The sequence below is a fragment of the Eleutherodactylus coqui genome, chromosome 11 (assembly GCF_035609145.1).
Source record: "Eleutherodactylus coqui strain aEleCoq1 chromosome 11, aEleCoq1.hap1, whole genome shotgun sequence".
Lineage (NCBI taxonomy): Eukaryota > Metazoa > Chordata > Amphibia > Anura > Eleutherodactylidae > Eleutherodactylus > Eleutherodactylus coqui.
Genome location: NC_089847.1, coordinates 133982597 through 134002614, shown reverse-complemented (window position 1 = coordinate 134002614; position 20018 = coordinate 133982597). Strand labels below are relative to the sequence as shown.

At 47.0% G+C, this 20018-nt stretch overlaps 1 protein-coding gene across 6 annotated transcripts in view; it reads right to left on the bottom strand.

Annotated features, from left to right (window-relative positions):
• The window catches only part of TEAD1 (TEA domain transcription factor 1), a 148244-nt gene that overhangs the window by 85102 nt on the left and 43124 nt on the right, over positions 1-20018 (bottom strand). For all 6 annotated transcript variants that reach the window (XM_066583560.1, XM_066583564.1, XM_066583565.1 and 3 more), the window contains exon 3: positions 9851-10104. In XM_066583560.1, coding sequence (XP_066439657.1) covers positions 9851-9998 — 148 coding nt within the window. In that variant the 5' untranslated portion in view covers positions 9999-10104. The remainder of the gene's footprint in view (positions 1-9850; positions 10105-20018) is intronic.

The following is a 20018-nucleotide window of genomic DNA, read 5'->3' as shown; positions in this document are numbered from 1 at the left end:
CACTGATTGATAGTTCGCTCACTTCTTGTTCAATTTGTGCAAGCCACAGTCAGCCTGTGTAAACAGGCAGTCCTCCATCTACGAACGACTGCCTGTTTACTATGAACAGAGCCGGGCCCTGGAGCGATCTTCTACCCGCTCCGCTTCTATTCTCGTAAGTCTGTATGTGCAATTCTGATCAGATCTGTTGACGAGACTCGCCAATTCAAGTAAACGTAGAAGCATACGGGGAGCCGGCAGCACATGGGCACCACCGGCGTGCCGTCCCCAACTCACAGATCCATTGCTAGGAGATGCAGCCCATTTCAGTTCTTTATGGATGTGAGAAATGGATAACATATGGAAGTACAAAAAAGTAAAAAATACACGGACCACATAAGGGGTGCGGCCCTTTTATACTTTTCTCCCAGCTTTCAATAAATAAATAAATAAACAATAACTCTTCCTTTCCCCACCGACGTCGCTGTCTGAGGACGTGTTTTTTTGAAGGGCAAGTTGTATTTGTCAGCGGTACTATTTAACGTACCATATAATGCATTAAAAACCTCAAAAAGTGGCATGAAATAAGAAAAAAAAGTGTCTTTGGAGGTTTTTACGGCGTACACTCTGCAGCAAAAATGACAACTTCACTCTACAGGTCGGTATGATTACAACGATACCAACATTTATATATATTTTTTTATTTACTACTTCATTTTTTTGCCCAAAGACACTTTATTTTACGTTTTTCTGCCATCGTCTTCTGACTGCCATGACTTTCACTTTTCATAGTTATACGGGGGCTTGCCTTTTGCAGGACCTCCTGTAGTCTGTTTCCACTATTTTGGGGTACGTATGGCTTTTGACAAGTTTTATTCATCTTTTTGTTGGCAGTCGGTGACCATGTGCGACCATATTTATCCAGTTACTTTGATAGATTGGGCTTATGGGTGCAAAATATGGTTGTTTTTAATATATTTTTAATTTAAATATGGGAAAAGGTTTTTTTTAATATTACTTTTTTAAAACAATTAATAAAAAAAAAGTTTACATTTCTTTTGACGCTATTTAGTGCCCTATAGGGGACTTATTAGACTGGCAATTATTTGATCTTGCAGAGTATAATGCAATACCATAGTATTGCATTATATAATGTTCTGTGGGAAAGTCTATCAAGCCATGCCTGTTGCAGCCCAGGGGGCCTTCAGAAGGCCCCAGTTTACCGTGGCAACCGAGCAACACCTCATTATCGCATCGCAGTGGGGCCATTCGGGACCCATTTAACCCTTTCCAATCCACTGTCTGACGTCTAAAGACAATTTGATTGAAGGCTGTACAGCTTCCAATGTCAGAAGACGTCCGTCAGGGTAATTTTACTGTACATTACTGGCCGCTCTGTTGTCGGGGGCCTCTCCGGCATGTCACATACCGCAGTACTGGCTCTACCCAGCAGAGGGTGCCATTGTAAAATGGCAGAAAAGAGAAAGCCCCCTAGGAAAGAAACCCTGAATCCAAAATTGGATTGCAAAGGGTTAAAATGCTGCTATCACAACTGGCAGCAGCATTTAAAGGGTTAGTAGCTGTGATCAGCGTTCACACTGATCGTGGCTGTTGCGGGTGGGTATTAGCTGTCCAAGTCAGCCGGCACCCACCTTGTATTCAGTGAGATTGGCTCCTGATCCCGCTCCATGTGCCTCCATGATATGACTGTAAGTCACGTGTCGTTAAGGTGTTGAGGCAGGATAAGAGGCAGAAAAGTAGGTCAGAGCCCCCCTAAATGGGAATCTACGGCCAAGGCAGCGAACTGGTGTGCTTCGGCCTAGGAGGTATAATTGTATCGAATACAAGCGCAAGAGTAAAGGTTCCTAAGGCGCCGGCACAACCTGTTAGCCGGTCTTAACTCGCATTAAACTGGAGTTGAAGGAATATATTGAAAGCAGCTTTATTTCAAACTAGCAGGTAACACGTTTTGACCTTTGTAGACCTCTTCATCAGAGAGCTACATGATTATGGAATCCTATCAAGACAGGTTTTTAAACACTCGTGTGAACTGCGCTCAAGGCGGCGGGTTGGTAAGAGATACGGCTTGTACCGTAACCTTCTAAGGTGGAACCAGATGCGGTTTAAAAAGGAAATTCTCCCTGCAGCGTAACTTCAAAGTGGCTGTTGTAGTTAATGGGCGCATTCTGATGTTTCCAGTGGACAGCCTGTGCTCCTCTCCGGTTACATCTAATCCTCTTCACCTTTATATTTAGTATTATTAGGTTCCCTGCATTTCCCTCCCGTCTTTCATGGCTCTGATAAAGACGTCTGATTTTTTTATTCCAACCTTACAATTGCTGCTCCCTATACGGTTTCGGCGCGGATCAGGTGTCTGCGATACAACTTGTAGAGACCCAGAAGACAATAGACCAATCTGCATACAGTGATTACAATAACACATGAAGCCGAGGGCTGGCCCATACCTCACATCGGGGATTCGCTTGCTCAAAAATGACATTTTTAATGCTCTGAATCCTGGAATATTTCAGAGTCACCAATGCCTTTCATGCAGGACAGAAGAAAAAAAATTATATATATATGGAGAAATATGAAGTCATCACAAAAAACCCACGAAGAGGAGGCAATTATCCATCAATGTCCACGAGAGAACGGAAACAGGACTCAAAGTACAAAATTTAACCTAAAAGGCCGTATTCTCTCATTCTATGAACATTTGCAGCCATTCCTGTTTTAATATCAAGGCTGGCAGCAAACCTTTAGAACGAAGAGGAGCTTGGACAATACCCATGAGAGAAGAAAAAGATGGTGAAACTGTTGCAGGTGGATGGTACTTCTCTCTGGCGCTCAGTAGATGGCAGCAGAGCTGCTGTAATCCATAAGGAAGCAGGGCACTGCTCACCCCCCTTACATACCTCCCTACTTTAATGTTGATCGTCCCGAGGCACATGGCACTCCATCCGCCCCCGCCATCCTGCCAACTATGCCAATTTGTTGCGGGTGGATAGTACTTTGCTCCAGAGCTCAGTACATGGTGGCAAGGTTGCTGTAATGCCCAAGAGGAGGCCGGCACTGCTCACCCCTCTCCACGCAACCTGATGCTTGTTCACTAGTTTGTTGAGATCGTTCATAGCAGGGATCTCCAGGCAAATTCGTTCACAAGTCATTCAAAGACGAACAATTGTGACTTTACACCAGACGACTATTAGTCAACCAGCGACTAGTATTTTGGCACGTTGAAACAAAGCGAATAGCGGCTTCATGCTAGTCACCCTGTCGGTCGCCATGTTTACCGCTGAACGACTAGCTTTGAATCTGAAGGTACCTTCGCCAAGTGGAAACCCCATCCTAATTATTGAGCAGCAGTAATTTAGACACCACATACAATGCAAATAAAAGGTGACAGAGTATGGCCGCAGCAGAATCTGACCCTGTGCCCAGCGGGTGACGCCAAGTACCTGTCCGGAATCTTCTCAGTCTCTACTGCGGATAATCCAGCTGATGCGCCAGCACCATGCACAGCACAGATTTTGCTGCGCCCTTGCAAGGCGAGGATCCAGCAACCTTTCTGCAAGGATTGCAGAAGGGCCGTGGGTCAGAAGTCAATGGAGGCCGTCCGCACAGGATCTGCCTAAAAATAGAGCTTGCTGTGATTCTTTTCCTCCCAGAGCCGATGATTTGGCCCCACAGAGCCCGGATCTCACATCATCCAGTCTGTCTGGGATTACATGAAGAGACAGAAGATGTCTGAAAGAGTTCCTTCAAAAACCGTGTGCAAGTGTACCTAGAAGAGCTGATGCCATCCGGAAGGCAAATAGCGGTCACACAAAATATTGATACGATTTACATTTTTCTTCATTCACTTTGTATTTTGTTAATTGACAAAAAAAAAAAAAAAACTAAAAAAAACACTTATTTTTTGAAATGATTCTTACTTTTCTGCATTTTCTCACACATCTAACACTTTTACCCAAAACTGTAGTCACTTTCTTAAATTCCCCGTAAAGATGGACACAAGGATGTGTAACCAGTCCCCAGGAATCTCAGTAGATTAGCCATGATAAGCATTAAAGCAGAGGGAAGTTCAAGGGAGCAGAGGAGATACTTTAGCAAAAAAATTAAATATCGCCCCCTGCTGGTGTAGGATAGGATGCCACACCACTCTAGCAAAGGAGAGCATGACACTTCCCATCTCCCACAATTGCAAATCTCTTCCCACATGAAGGGTGGCCGCACTGCTGGGGGTGCAGACCCATATGCAGGTTTACATAGGAAAGGGGGATAAGACTTCGTCCAATTGGGAGCCCCCATGAGGAAACTGCATGCCCCCTTTGGTAAAACCCTACATGATCTTGGACATTGTGGACCACTTTGGAGAGACTCCTCCGACCATTGGTGGTTCCTGTTCTCTGCAGCCCACTTGAACTTTTCCAGAACCCCCCCAGTCTTCATTCATTGGACGACGGTACAGACTTTGGCGCAGTTCTGCTGGATTTTAATCGTAAATCAAAATGTGGAAGAGCAGAGATCGGTTAATCTCCAGACCCTGCGAGTCGGCAGGAAACCAGGGCCTACAAACTTAGTGCCAAGAGCAGCTGAGAAGCATCAGCACAAGGCTATTTCTTTTCCAGACATTATGTTCCATTTGGCTGCTGAGGTCACATGACAGCTGCAAACTAAAAGCCTGGAGGATTGCTGCTGCTTCCAGTCTCCACTGACAGCCTGGAAGAGCGGCGCACAGCAGAGGGGGGGGTGTCTTTCCATTACATCACCCAGCCAGCACTGGGGGGAGTGGAGGGAGGGAGCACAGCTGGTGGCAGCCGCAGTACCATCTGCTTTCCCCCTTGCACTCTGGGCTGGTTTTCTCTTCAATCTCCTACTGTTACTTATTGAGAAGCTGAAACTACATGCAGGATGAGATGAGTCCTCTGCAAGAGCGCTAGAATTAATTAGTACAAAGGAGGAGGGGAGCAGCGCCTGCTAAACTGCTCCGACCTCGTCCACGCCAGCCACGACCTCCACAATGCACGGCGGCACCAACCTGAAGAACGTGCCAACAATGCCATCCCATCAGCCAACGGCAACAATGTATCCATGTTTTTAATGATGCATCAATTGACAATAAAAAGGAGGCAGAGTTCCAAAATTACTATTCTAGGAGTCGTACGAATACAGGGTGAAGCAAAAGTCTGGACACATCCGTTTAACTGGTTTAATAAGGAGTCATTAATACTGCATTTTTTTTTTTGTGAAGATGTTTTTGGCAGCCATATTGAACGCCGCCATATTGAATTCGGCTCAGGTTATTCAAATGGGAAGAGGGTCATGTGATCTATCAGTCTTGGCTAGAATTTACTCAGAAACACAATGGAAGTGTCAGTTTTGCCCGGACTTTTCTTGTTTATGAGGGCAAAGTTGATACATTGTTTTTAACATCCAGGGCCTTCTCTCATTGACTAATGGCTTACCGGTGAGCTGTACCGCTAGATGATATAGGACACCATATTCCCATCCATTCTCAATGAGAACAGCAGGATGGCGCATCTCCACACTTTGTTGTGGCCGTATGCCGATTACCTGGGTGCTTGATTGAGCGTAGAGGTCCTTAGAGTAGCCACCAAGGTCACCAGACTTAAGGCCTTTGGACTTCTCTGGAGCCATTTAAAGCCCCTTGTGTAGGTGGAGAAACAATGCAAACTGGCTCCCCCAAAACAGCGAATCCTATAGTGCTGTGAAGAAATATCACCTGCGGTTCTTCAGCGCTTTCATGAAGCCTGGCGTAAATACTTAACCGTGTGCATCCGGCAGAATGGTGGATGCAAACACATTATATAAAGAACTTTGAGAGGCTTTGTCCTCATCTACCTCCTAAACAAGTAATTTTAGGGCAGAACTGACACTTCCAGTGCGTTTCCGAGCCTATTCCAGCCAAAACTGACATATCACATGACTCCCTTCCCTTTGGAAAAACCAGAGCTGAATTCAATATGGCAGAACTTAAAATGGCCACCAAGTGTCTCCTCCAAAAAAAAAAAAAAAAATTCACCCCGCCCCCCCCTCCTCCCCCATTGATACTTTGACACATCCAATTTTCTCATTCTCACATTGATTAAGAGTGCGTGTCCAGACTTTTGCCTTACCTTCTATAGTGGTAGTACAACACATTCATGCTCTGCCTTCTTACACCAGCATATTTGGCATCAGTACATGCCTAGTTCTAGAGAACCTGCATAAATACCAGAACCCACAATTTCCCGTATGGATGGTGTACTGCCTGATCAGAAGGAAAAAAGGGTTTGACACTAGAATAAAATCTGACTACTGTATTGAAAATTATAAAATGTACATGGCGACAGACAGAAAGGTTCAGTTGTTCTTCCTCCTACGCGATTCAAACTACAAGGTTTGGCAACTCATGCCATGCGAGAAGGGGAAGGGACAGGAGTAGCTCTTCAGACTACGGCTCATTTACTAGCTTGTGTTAGTCTCATCATTTCTGTAATATATTGCTGCTTTAGCACTGTAAATCACATTTGAAGTGGCTGCCACTAGGGGGCTCCCTTTCAGCTTCTCTGCAATCCCCGGATTCAAGGAAGTCAGGACAGGGAACTACTGGCAGAATGCTAGGCTTGCTACATGCTTCCTTCCTGAAAGTGGATAGCAAACAGCAGAAACATGAAGACCTCTTGAAATTCAGAGCCTACAGACACAGAACAAGGTGCAAACAGTAACAAATGAGCGGCTGAGGATAACCTGGGGCATTGTAGAAAACTAGTTGAAAACTCCAATAGGCTTTAATTAAATTTCCAGACTTCGGTGTCAAACTTTACATTTAGCTCTTCGTTCAGGTAAATCTTTTACTGTATTGAGCAGTAATCCCTTCTATAGGTTACAATATGTTGGAAAGTGCCCATTGCTTTGCCACCACAGCCCGATAGTAACCAACTGGTGGCTCAACATCTACAGCTTGGAAAGGGACAATTAGGTTATTCTCATAGAATTCATTTTATACAATGTAACAATTTTAGGATGTAACAGAATAAAAAAAAATCACATGATGTGAGCGGCGACTCCTGCAATCCAGCAGGTCTCCGAGAGAAGAGCCGATGTGTCGCCCACTAATGACCATCTCCATCAAAGGTCTACGGAGCGAGCAATGAACACATGGCACAACCGATAGTCAAGGCTTCTCCGCCAGGAACCTCGGCCGACTGTATTACACTTACGTCTACAGTAATCTGCTACCCTGGAGCCTTCTGGTAACATCCAGGACCGCCGTTTATTACGCTGTTTGTCCTTCCAGATGAGGCCATCAGTCCTCCTGCGCTCTGCAGCATACGGGAAGGACCTGGTGCCCAGTTGGTCTTTACACGGGACAGCCTGCCGAGCGCAGACGCCCCACAGGTCGCCCAGAGAGAACCAATCCTGGGGTTTCAGTCTGGAACGATCGCCTGTTTACACGAGCCGATCCGTTCCCCTTCATGCATGCAGAAACTTCACTACGAACAGGAAGCAAACGGGTTCCCGTTCGCCGTTCAGTCGGGCATTTACACTGAATGCCAATCGCCCAGCTTGCCGCTGGATGCAGGAATCTGAATGAACGATTTATTGGCCGTGTAAAAGGACTATTCTTCCTCTTTGACAGATTGCCAGACCTACGGTGATATTTACACAGAGCAGCTAGAGGGACACTCAATTCATAAACTATTAAGCCATTTCAGGGTACGTGGAAAGCTGGGTTAGGGCTCCAAGGTGTTTCAGAGTCTCATTATTTCCCATGGCAGAAGGGGGGGGGATATTATCACACTGGCTGTAGATACGATTTCCATACAAGTGTGATGCAATTTTTCTATTTTCCTAATTAAAACATGCGATTTACACACATGAAACGGGTGAGAAAACATAAATAAAATCACGTTGCATCACCTTCACAGCAGAAACTGCAGGTTTAAGAGTGCACGATTGGTCCACGTTTGGCGCCCATATGAGTGCACCCTCAGGCTGCCTTCACACTGGCATGCGCAAAATTGGGCTGTGGATACGGCTTGATATCATCTCACCATCCATGTAAAAGCCCCGTGGATGTGAAAACAGACTCATCATTGCGGGGACGAAGGGAATCGCGCCGCGGCTGTCACAGTTGCAGCCAAGAATCGCGGAGTTGTCCCATTGCTTTCAATGGGTTGACGCTGCTGCCGCTGACCCCACTGAGGACTATAGGGCTGCAATGCAAACTCTCACAACTAGATAGAACATGTTGCGATTTGTTTCCGGCATCACGGCGCCATGCAAAACAACCCATCGCTCATGGCGTTCCTATTTATGCATCTTGCAATCTCACACAATTTTCACACCAGTGTGAAGGCATCCACAGGGTTTTCACATGGTGGGGCGGGCGAAATGGGGGCAATATTCACAGCTCGCCAGTGTAAGGTTAGCATTAGGGTGGTTTTAGACGGAACGATTACTCCTCCTGCGCTTTCACACAGCAGTGAGAGTCGTTCAGTGAATGGAGGCGGAGGGGGCGGCAGATCTTTGCCCAACTCCGTTCACTGCAAACAGGCAGTAGGTGTTCAGAGAGGAGTGGGCTGAAAGGGAACTAGCGACTACCGAGCAACGTCTGCCTCAGTAGCCCATCGAGCGCCATCTCTACATGGGCCAACAGTCACCCGCATTGTTCGTTTGTGCAATTAATCGGGGCGGCTTTCGGCCCACATAAAATACCATAAACAGGACAGTACTTGCATACAGATTCTGACGGCACTGACCGCCACGTAGCGTACACAACCGATTCTCGGGGTCTTACAAAGGAGAAACTAAAGTTAGCCGCAGGATCTGCATCAGAAGTGTCTTGTAGTCACTTCTCTTCATGTCCCAGTCGTTAGGTTTTAAGCTTTTAGGGGATGTTCCCACGTAGTGGAAAATCTGCATCACAATCCATACCATATATGTGGATTTTGGTGCATATCGACAGCTGACTTCACCGTGACGCCAGAGCCTTGTTCTGCACCATCAGCTGGTCATCTCCCACCTCCTCATATACCCAGGGTCTGCAGGACTGCGGTGTGCTCTTCACCGTGACGCCAGAGCCTTGTTCTGCTGGTCATCTCCCACCTCCTCATATACCCAGGGTCTGCAGGACTGCGGTGTGCTCTTCACCCGGCCAGGACGAGGGCTGAAGCTGCGGTGCAATGGAGGTCTCAAGTTGAAGCAGCCAGAACAGGTCCTGCAGCTGGCGGGGTCAGGCTGTAAGTGCAGAACCTGCTCCATCCTGCTTTGGTCGCTGTCTGAAGCAGGTTTAGTAGTGCAGAGTCCCTTTCTGTGTCCTAAGGGGAAGATGGGGGAGCGATCCGCACCAGTGGTGCAGATTTAGTTAGCGAAATTAGTTGGAAAGTGGTGCAAAGTTTCCGTACTGGAAAATCTGCACCAAAATCCGTTACGTGTGAACGCACCCTTATGCACACTTTCTAGACATGGTCATTCTTTCCTAACATTGGCAACACCAGTATGGACCAGCCAACTGCGGCTCTTGTGGTGGTCCCAAGTTCTGATGCAATAGTTGGGGCCAACCACTGCAAGGCCAATGGGCATGGTGAAACTGAAAAATGAAGATACATCCCAAGGGCTCTCAATATCATGTCCACTGAGGGCCCAACGTCCCGTAGAGTCTCTAAATTCCCCCCTGCTTGGGTGGATCGTTAACATGCCTGGGGCCCCAACAATACCGCAGACCCCCCGTGCATCCTGAACCCCTCCATAAGGATTCTGTATATATTCTCATAAGCACTCGGCATTTGATTCATCACCCCCCATGAGGGATGCGCCTCCACGCAGTATCTGGTAGTTATGTAAATGGCAGCTGGCGACTTACCATACATTTTGCCTTCATCCGACAGTATAATTTTTCTTCTCCCACATGGTGGGTAGATAGCGAGCGCTTCCTGAAAGCTCTGCTCAATATCCGGGCTCCAGACACCTTCTGCATCATTGTCCATGGGTTTATCAGCAGAATCGCTCATTCTTTCAATATCTTCGGCAGGACTTTCGCTGCCGCTCCAACTACTGGGCTCAATGGTGGCGGTTGGGTACTCCAAGCCGAAGCCTGGACGCTGGACAAAGAGAAACCTGGAACGGAGAGGACAGGATATTAAAATACATTGTGGGCATATCACTCTCATGTTAATCTGCGAGCGGAGCAAGCCAGTAATCTTACAAAGAAATAAGAGCTTTTCGACTTCCACATTTCCATTCAGTTGCCCGCGTCTATGGCGCCTGCCAATTTGCAGGATTTCAGTTTTCCTATTTCAATACAGACAATTTTTTGGGTAAAAGTTAAAATTTAAATGGGTCAGCGCTTTTGTGCTTTCTGCAAACGCTTCACAATTCGCCGGCTTAAGTCACCGTCCAGGAAAAACAATTATTAACTATTATTTACAGAGAACCGAGATATTCCTTAGGCCGTATTTACGCGGACGATAGCGAGTTGCGCCGGAGACTCTCGGGCGCAATTGTGTGGCACAGCACATGGACACCGCGTCTACTCCAACCGCTTAGCTGCTGCTATGAAGTAACATGTACGATCATCACAGGCTTTAGGCAATAAAAATATTCTACACCCTGCAACATTTTATATAGCCAAAGCCGATGCGGAAATAGGAGAGCGAAACACAAAAAGGATTGGATAATAAAAGTGCGCAACATGGCGGCTTTACTTTATTTTTTTTTTCCAAAGATGGAAAAAAAAAATTTAAAAAAAGCCAAAAATGATGGAAGTGACGGCTTCAGAGCAGGTGAATCCATGGCAGCGGCATCACCACGAGATGAGTGACAATCGCTGAGGAGCCAACAAGCCGTGCCGCGCCGGTGACATATGTTCAGATGGGGAGCAGCAGGGACAGAGGCGGTCTGCTGTGAAACGAGAAGGAGCGAAGGAGCTCCAAACTCCTGGGCAAATATAAGCCGCTAATACAACGTCCTCCAACTGGGAGCAAACAGTTCGCGGGGTAAAAGGCAGGCAGTATGGCGTCCACATTTAACCCTCTTTAACCCTTTCATCGCTTTAAATGCCCATAATTAACAGGATGGAGGTAAAACACAGCGCTAAGACGTCTAATGACGCCGGCCACGAGCGTTACGCTGTCACGTTATACGACCGTTTGTACATAAAAAAAAGAAGATTCGATTATCAACCTACCGGGAACAGATGTGAGATCGTGTGCAGGGTCAGAAAATACAGTGAAGAGAAGATTCACTAGGCTTCTGTGAAATACGCCCCCATGAAAAACTTTATACACTTGGAAATTTTAAAAAAATTTCCAAAAATACAGAAAAAAAATGGTACCCGGGATATAGGAGTGTGTTATTTTTTAATTAAAGTGGAATAATAGAAAACAAAGCAGAGATCTGCTCAGTGGAGGCCATTAAAAATAGACAGCTTTCAAACGTGGCTGATTTGGGTGATAATCTACAGCTCATTTCACGGTTTCAATTAAGGGGTGAAATCTGCTACGGATCGGGGTCAAAAATCAACACTAACGGGCAGAATCATAGATTTTGGTGCAGATTTCGCACTACATGTGAAATTAAACTTTGCCAAACAAACCAGCAAAGGAAGAAAAAAAATACTGTTACATTCGAGAAGTTAGTGATGTAGTAACGAGTCTGCCGATAGGAGGTTTAACCCCTTGAGTGGCAGGTTTCCTACCACCCTGTCGTGCCCACCAGGGCAGGTTTTTTAAAATGGTCTAATCATTGAATTTCAACTAATTTTGCAGTTGCGTCTCAAGAGCCATAACTTTTTCATATTTTCATTGACATGGCCATATGAGGGCTTGTTTTTTGCGGGACAAGTTGTGATTTTTTAAACAGGAGGGAGGAAAAAAAGAAATGGGGAAAAAAGAAAAAAAGGGGCCATGTCATTAAGGGGTTAAATAATGTATTAACTTCCTTCTCTGGGTCATTACGACGCACACGGATACCACATGTGTGATTGTATTTTTGATTTTTTACAAAGTAAAGGGAGACAAGTGTTTTTTTTTATTTTTTTAATAATTTTTTTCCTTTTTTTTTTTAAATTTTTTTTAAATTTTTTTTTTTTTGTCCCTTTAGGGGACTTCCACAGGGACCCATCAGGACCCCTGATCACATTCCGGGGGTCCGATGGTGACAGCCCTTTACATGCTGCAGTGACAACCCTTTACATGCTGCAGTCACATAGACTGCAGCATGTAAAGGGTTAACACAGCAGAGATCGGAGGTTTTCTCTGATCTCTGCTGTAAGAGCTGGTACCTAGCTGTCCTCTGACAGCTAACAACCAGCTCTCCCTGCCACAGAGACAGTCGGCTTGCTTCTGACAAGCCGATGGTCTCTATGGCAACCTGTAAACAAAGCAGGACATTGCCGACATGTCGGCAATATCTTCTGCTGGTTTTTCAAAGCCCTTGCACTGCTCTGTGTGGGTCTGTGCAGGCAGAGCACACTGTCACAGCTTGTGGCATTGTGCTCTGCAGCTCCCATAGTGATACATAGCCCGGAAATCTTCTGGGCTATGTCACTATGAGCAGTGGAGCTCGTCCCGGAAAATTTCCGGGCGTGCCACTCAAGGGGTTAAAGAAACTGGAAGAGAAGCTGAAGGAATCGTACAAATGGGAACTGGAGGCGGCAAAATACGGATGTGGCCAACGCACGGAAGGAAGGAGAAATGGCAAAATGTATCATGAAGGAGGATTAACAAAAAAGAAAACCCTTTTCAGGTGGATTGGTGACACAGATTACATGACTGCCAACCATTTGGATACGGACTGTCGTTCTGCATTTTCAGAAGGCTCACATTATCGGCCGGCACTCCTCGCTGTAACGGCTCCGATCAGGTGGTTTTGGAGGCAGACGTTGTAGATGAACTTGCGTGTGTACATTTCACTAAAGCGATGGCATCCACATCAGATGTCTTAAAGGGGTTGTCCAGGCATCCACATCAGATGTCTTAAAGGGGTTGTTTTGGATATTTCCTATTGATGACATATCCTGATTGTATGATCAGTGGGGGTCAGTGACTCAGGATCCCCACCGATCATTTGTGGCACCGCTGTTTGTAGTGCATTGAATTCAATAGAAGCTGTGCCTGCAATACCAACCTTTTGGACTGCACTACGGATGAAGCAAACTGCTTCCTGCACGGTTCCTACTGACAACGGTGCTGGGAATCCTCTGATCAGCAGAGTCCTGAATGGTGACCCCTGCAGATCATCTATTAATGACCTACCCTAAGATCCTATCCTGCAGTAGTTAAAGGGGTTGGACCAAGATAGACTTCTCACATATCCATATCTCATTGCTGAAACCCCCAGTGATCCTGAGAACGGATGCTTCTCCAACCCGCAGTAATGTCAGACTGAATGGAGGGATGGGCATACATGCATGGCCGCCACTGTGTTCATTTTAACGGGGCTCACGGAAATGGAGTACAAAGTGCTTGGCCATCTCTGTCAGCCCCAATGAAATGCAAGGAGCAGCAGTGCATGTGTGGTCATAGCGCCATTCAAGTCTGCTCTTCACTGCGGGGGAAAAGGGGGTGCAGTGAATCCGCAATGAGGATGGTAGACATGGGACCCCTATTCTCGGCACTAAGCCCCCCCATGGATCAGACTATCCTACGGAGAGGTGATAACAGTCCATCTTGGAACAACTTTAAATTAATGGAAACTCTACGGGAAAAGCATATTTGCCCACTTAAAAAAATAACCCCCTGGACCCTAAACAGCACGACTTCACCGGAGGGCAGATCATGCCACACTGATCTCATTGATCTCTGACTAAATGCCCAATCATTGTTCAAACGAGCAAAAAGGAATAATTGTTCACAGATAAGTTATTGAAAATTGGACATGATCATTGGATGGTCCGGTGGAGTCACAGCTCGTTAAGAGTGTTGTTGGTAATGGAGTATTCGGTTAAGGAACAAGCGGTCACCACAAGGGGCAGTACCGAGGCCTGGTGTTAACAGGTTGATAAGGGACGTCAAAGATGGTTTAACAGGTAACACTTGTGTGAACGGGACCTTTACGTCTCGCGGTGTCTAACATTAACCATTCGGACCTTACTGGATAAATGGTCAAAACAATGGAAACTGCAGTTCAGCCTTTCCAAAAGGTAAAATAATGCACTTTAGGAGAAGAAAGCCCCAGACTTCGTATTATTTTGGGTTATCCAAGACTTCAGAAGAGAACGATTTCTGGCAGCCTTAAAATGAATCCACAGGGCCGTCAGGATGCTGGGCTGCATAGCTAGAAGAACAACCAGTAGAAAGAGGGAGATTGTGATCCTGCTGTCTGGAGCTCAGAGGGGATCACATCTGGAATACAGTGTTCAGTGCTGAAGACCTCATGTATAGAAAGACATGGATAAAACAGAACAAGTCCAAGGATGGAAGGTCTCAAAGACAAAACTTATCAGGAAAGACTTAAAGAAAACTTACATTTATATAGCCTGGAGAAAAGAGGGGGGGGGGGGGGCATGATGAAAAAGTAGAAGCAACATGGAGCAGGTTACAGATCCCCGCAAGGTGTAGGGAACCCGCACACAGAAAGCAGCAACAGGTTTGAAGGCCACTTGTCAAAAAAAAAAAAAAAAAAGGCACACTTCTGATGCTGCTATTTTTTTTTACCATAAAGCATTCCCAAGAAGATGCAGCCGTGGCGCGCTGCACAACACAACTGCCCATTTTTCGACAGGGTTATTCGCCACAAGGTTTTAGTACTAATGTTTTACCTGTAAAAGCCAGCGAAGCAGTTTGTCTGCAGTTTTAGCACCCATTTACACAGACATAGGCGTTTTACGTGCGCCTGCTGGCGCCATAAAAACCACTATATGGCAAAGGGCCCAGCGCATATACACAGAGGCCGCAATGCCATGGGACCTGAGGAGATATTTCCCCTTCCCTCTGCCTCACCTCCTCTATCCTCCACTCCAGCTGTTTGCAATAGGAGGGGGCGGAGCTAAGCTCCAGCCCCTTGTCTGCGGCCAACAATGGGAGGGACCAGTGGGCTAAGCTCCGCCCATATCCCATTCCATTGCAAACAGCGGCAAAGGGCAGCGAGAAGAGAAGGGAGAGGGAGTTTAGCAGTCATGCTGTTAAACTCTCTCCCACCTCCCTTCTCCGACAGCCAGCATAGAATCCCATAGGAATCGATGCAGCTGCCGGCTGCGGCATGAAATACGCCCCTGTGCATGGATGGATTGTAAGCCAATGCAGAGGGGCAGCGTATATCAGCCGGACGTGAAAACCTGGCCGATATACACCCGTGTGAATAAGCCCTTACCATCAGGCGCAATACTCACTCGTAGAAACCAGCTTTAGGGACCTTTCACACGGGATGGAGTAAGTCGTACGACGCAACGCAAGCCACCGTACATGCCACACCTGAACCTGCCGGCTACCAGCGGATTTTGATGTGGAAGTGAAACTGGCTTAAAACCTGCCTGCAATTCAACATCCAGTCAGACCTGCGAATTTGGCTGCCTAATTCCGTCCTGCGTGAAAGGTTCCTTCTGGTATATTCGCACATTACGGAGATGATGCAAACTTTCTGCAGTGAAACTGGCTGTGGAATATCCGGAACATTCTACAGACGGCATGGAAGAGCTATCAAAAAAAAGTGAACCCCATGTTGAAAACGTGCTGCGTAAGTTTACCGGCGCACGGATTTTCTCTCCTAAAACGAATGGGCTGAAACTTGCCTGTAAAGCGCGTTGTGCGGTCGTACTGGTTAGGGGGGCCGTCCGGTTAAAAACCAATCTGATCCAAATAGCCTAAAACAATAAAACGCTACTTAGCCGCCCGCCGCAGCGTTTCTGCACCAAATACGCAACATTCGGCGTGGCTGTGCAATGCCCGCCGTACCCTTCGAGTCGCCCCCATGTAAACCTGGGTTTTCCTGTCTTTCCTTTCACAATATTTCAGCAGCAAGATTAATTCATTTGTTCTGTCCGACATGAAATCAATGAGGCTACCTGCCACACAACGCCGCGTCATTGGGGGGGCGATAAGGTTTCCTAGCCAACGCTCAAATTGGAGAAAACGATTTTAGCAAATTAGCAAAAACACTGTTGCCTGCGAAGAATGATCGGCAGGTAAATAGGACATAGGTATTTTAATTAACACATCTGATTTCCTGGCTTAGCACCCGACTGAAGAAGCCTCATTAACACCTTGAGTTCTGAAGATGACTTTAATGACCGCAGAGATACAGACGTGGGATCTATAAATATCACCAGGGATTAGAGGCTGAATGAAGAGTTCTGCTCCGGGGGACTAAATACGCCTCTGTACATAGGATGACCGGAGGCCGCGGTGGGTGGGAACGCTTAATGACGGCGCTATTAAAACGCCACAGATTATTATTATACTACATGTTGGAAAAACCTATCGTAGTAAAAAGTTTAATTCTTCTCACAGCGACCAACAGAAGCGGCACAAGACGGCGATCCTCACCGCGAGCGCCGGTAACAAACTGCGGTCTACGGCAAACATCTCATTGTAGGGAACCAAGCGTTCCTTCTACACAACCGCAAGGAGAGGGTCACAACTGGCGGGTTTCTGCAACTGTACATAGCGGGGGTCCGTGACAATTCTGACTGGTCTGAAGATCCATGCGGACCCTCTGCACGGAGACCCCACAGCATTTACAGTAGCAGCAAAGTGGAGGAGATTTTGAAAGTCTTGTCCACAAGCCGCGGAAATCCACTGAACGCGGGAGAACATGCGTGTATCTGGCGGATTTAGGATTCCCATTGACTTTAGTGGCCATTTTGCCTGTCATTTGGCCCAGACGGGCATGTTGCCGTTTACGGTATTTATTTTTATTCTATACATTTTGTTCTTTACACGCGAGTGTCTCAATGCCTCAACGGAAGCCAATGGGACTTAGGCCCCTGCACGCTGCATGCGGGATCAGTCTCTGCCAGCAGCCGCATCCGTCGGGTAATCTGTACTGTGGATGGACCCGGCGGCAGCTGGCAGGCGCAGTACTGATTTTTCTCCCCGCGTCGTCGCCCAGCAATGATCATTGCAGAAGGGCTGCAGATCGGACGGCCTCCATTGACTTCAATCGCAGCCATCTGCGCAGAATCCACAGACAAATTGAGCATGCTGCCATTTTTCCTCCGCTTAAGGAAACCGCAATTTGTTTCCGCCAGCATGGAGGAAGAATCAATTTCCCATAGCATGGTACGGGCGCCATTTCCTGCAGATTTGCAGTGCAGACACAAATATCTGGCTGCGGGCAGGAGCCCTTCAGCAATCTGTCCTATGGAGTGTGAGTACGCCCATGGGAATGGGTCCTTAGTCTGAGGGTGCGTTCACACGAGCGTAGGCGTATTTACGTTCGCACGAGCGCAACGTATAATCGCCCGAGCGATCGTTTTTCACCGATCACGACCAGAGCTAGAAAGCGTATTTTCGTTTGTTCCTACTTTGCAAACGGTCTTTTCGGTGATCGAATATGCGTTGGCGCGTATTTCGGTCGCATATGTTCCGTTTTTTTTTTCAGGTTGCCGTTTTTACGCGCCGTAAAATCGCCCGTGTGAACGAATACATTCGAAACCATTGCCTCAGATGGTCACGTATATACGTTTGGTCGCAAAAACGCGCCGTTTATGCGCTCGTCTGCCCGCACCCTAAGACACTACTTGACCGCTCTCACCGACTACATACTAACGTACAGCATGCATCAGGTAGTCAGAGCGGCCATCTTTTGTTGGTCTTCGGAGGGTTGCGTTAACACAGGAGGTCAATCCACGGATAGATTTCTAGAAAATCATTATTTGCATAATATGTGACACGGGCTCCTCCGCTTCAGAAACATATAAAGGGCAGATTGCCCAATCAGCAGCCCATCCAATTAGACTGAATGTACACGGCCAACAGCGAGTTGTGTCCGAGATTCTCAGGCACCACTCGCATCAGACGAGCGTGGGCACTCCATCCGTGGGCCGCGCAAAAACTGCACATTGCAGCATGAAAATAGGACTGGTTTCCGTTTTCGCCGTTTCGCACCACCAGTGACGGGGGGAGGGAGGGGGGGGTTCAGGATGAAGGCACTCCGTGCCCAAATGGAGCCATCGTGATGGAACCAAACAGTGCTGAACTCATCCCATTCACTATGATGGGATCCGCACGGGTTCAATAGAGCTACGCTACCAGACAGCCCATGGACGGATAGGACGCTGCTTCGGAAGGAAGGCAGCCATGTTTTATCCTGTCCAACTAGCTCTAAGCTTTATTTACATAAAATCCATTACAGATGTCTATACAGTACATATATGGCAAACTAGAGTAACACATTAGACCAAACAGGTAGAGATCCTGCAGAAAGATCCATCTGACCGGTTATTATATAGCCTCCACTATGACAATGTCTGCAGGCTCGGCTATAGGCTGGTCTACTGTATAATGATCCGATACCCTTCATGACGGATCGTATAATGGGGCTCACGTATGGAGGAACTGCCGCTCTTCTATCTTGTAGGGTTCCACTCTTTTAGGTTAAAGGACTCACAAGACCGAACAGAGACAGCCATGTAAATTGGTCCTTCGGTCACCCCATTTCGGATTGGCACACAGACAAGTCAGTCGTCTTACGTAGTCGCGGCCAATCCACCTACAGATATCAGATTAACAACGTTGTAGTCTGGGCTCATTTCAAATGATGACCTATGCTTTGGATGAGCCAACAGCATTTGGACGGGGAAGTGGGAGCGTCGCGCTGCTATTCCACTTCCTGCCCAGTGTGGCGCTCCCACTGGAAGCCCCCACTTTCTCCCCTATCCGCTGCACTAGACAGCGGGCCAGAAGATCAGCAGATGGATGGGGGGGAGGGGGGGGGGGGAAGGACTTGTTTGTATAGCTCCAACTTATTCTGCAGCGCTTTCAGGTAATTTATTACCCCCCACCAAGCTGGGTGCTCATGTGTACCGACCTCGGAAGGATGGAAGGCCGAGTCAACCTTGAGCAGGCTACCTGACCCAAGCGGGGATTGAGTGAGAGCTTAGGACTGCATACTGCTGCCTTAACACTCTGCGTCACACGAGGCCCCAAGGTGTGGGGGGTCCCAAGCGGCGAATTGTATATAGTAAAATGTTGCAAGTATGCATAGCAAGACAGAAACACTAACTGAATATTGCAGTCTGCAGCTAAATAGTCAAGACAAGGGCCCACCTAAAATTAGCAAAGAAAGAAGCTTCAAAACAGAAGAAACTCTTCTGTATGATAAAGCTTAACTTTTAATCATACACTTAAAAACTCATAATTAGCGACCCTATGTAATTCCTATTAATGTCCTACTTAAATGGTGTAACTGCCCTGAGAAGAGCAACCCTGAAACTCTCCCTAGAAGACCCTAGACTTGGGTTACATTTACACAGGCAACTGAGGTAATCTGAGAAACTCGGACCCATATCTTATTCGTAAACGTGTGATTTTCACTGAGAATGATGGGTTTTGCAATAAAATAATACCGGCACATGCGTTTTTCCCACTTTTTTTTTTAAACATCGCATGTTTCAATAGGAAAAGTTTAAGAAATCTGATCGTAATTGCATGTACATGTGAGTACGATGTGATTTGTAACTCGCCCTTTAGGAAATAGGCACATTTTCTGCAAAATCACTGAAAAGTAGAATATACTGCCATATTTCTATCTCACAGCGTTGCTACAAGACATAATTTGCATATGCAAATAGACCCACTTAAAGTAACGGCTTCTGTTTTACTTTCAGTTTTCTGCATCTCCCAACGCACACAACGCGCGCAAGAAAGTCAGCTGTGTAAGGCCATCTGAAGACGGCCAGGTCGGATCCCGCTGCAAGAATTCTCGCAGCGGGATCCGACCCGGCCGCCTACAGGGACCAGTGCAGTGCTCACCTCTCCCGCGGCTCCGGCTCTTTGATGTGCTGGCTGCCGGTGTATGCGCAGAGCAGAGCCCGGGCGCCGGGAGAGACATTTCTGTGTGGGCCTCTGCGAGATCCGAACAGAAATAGAGCA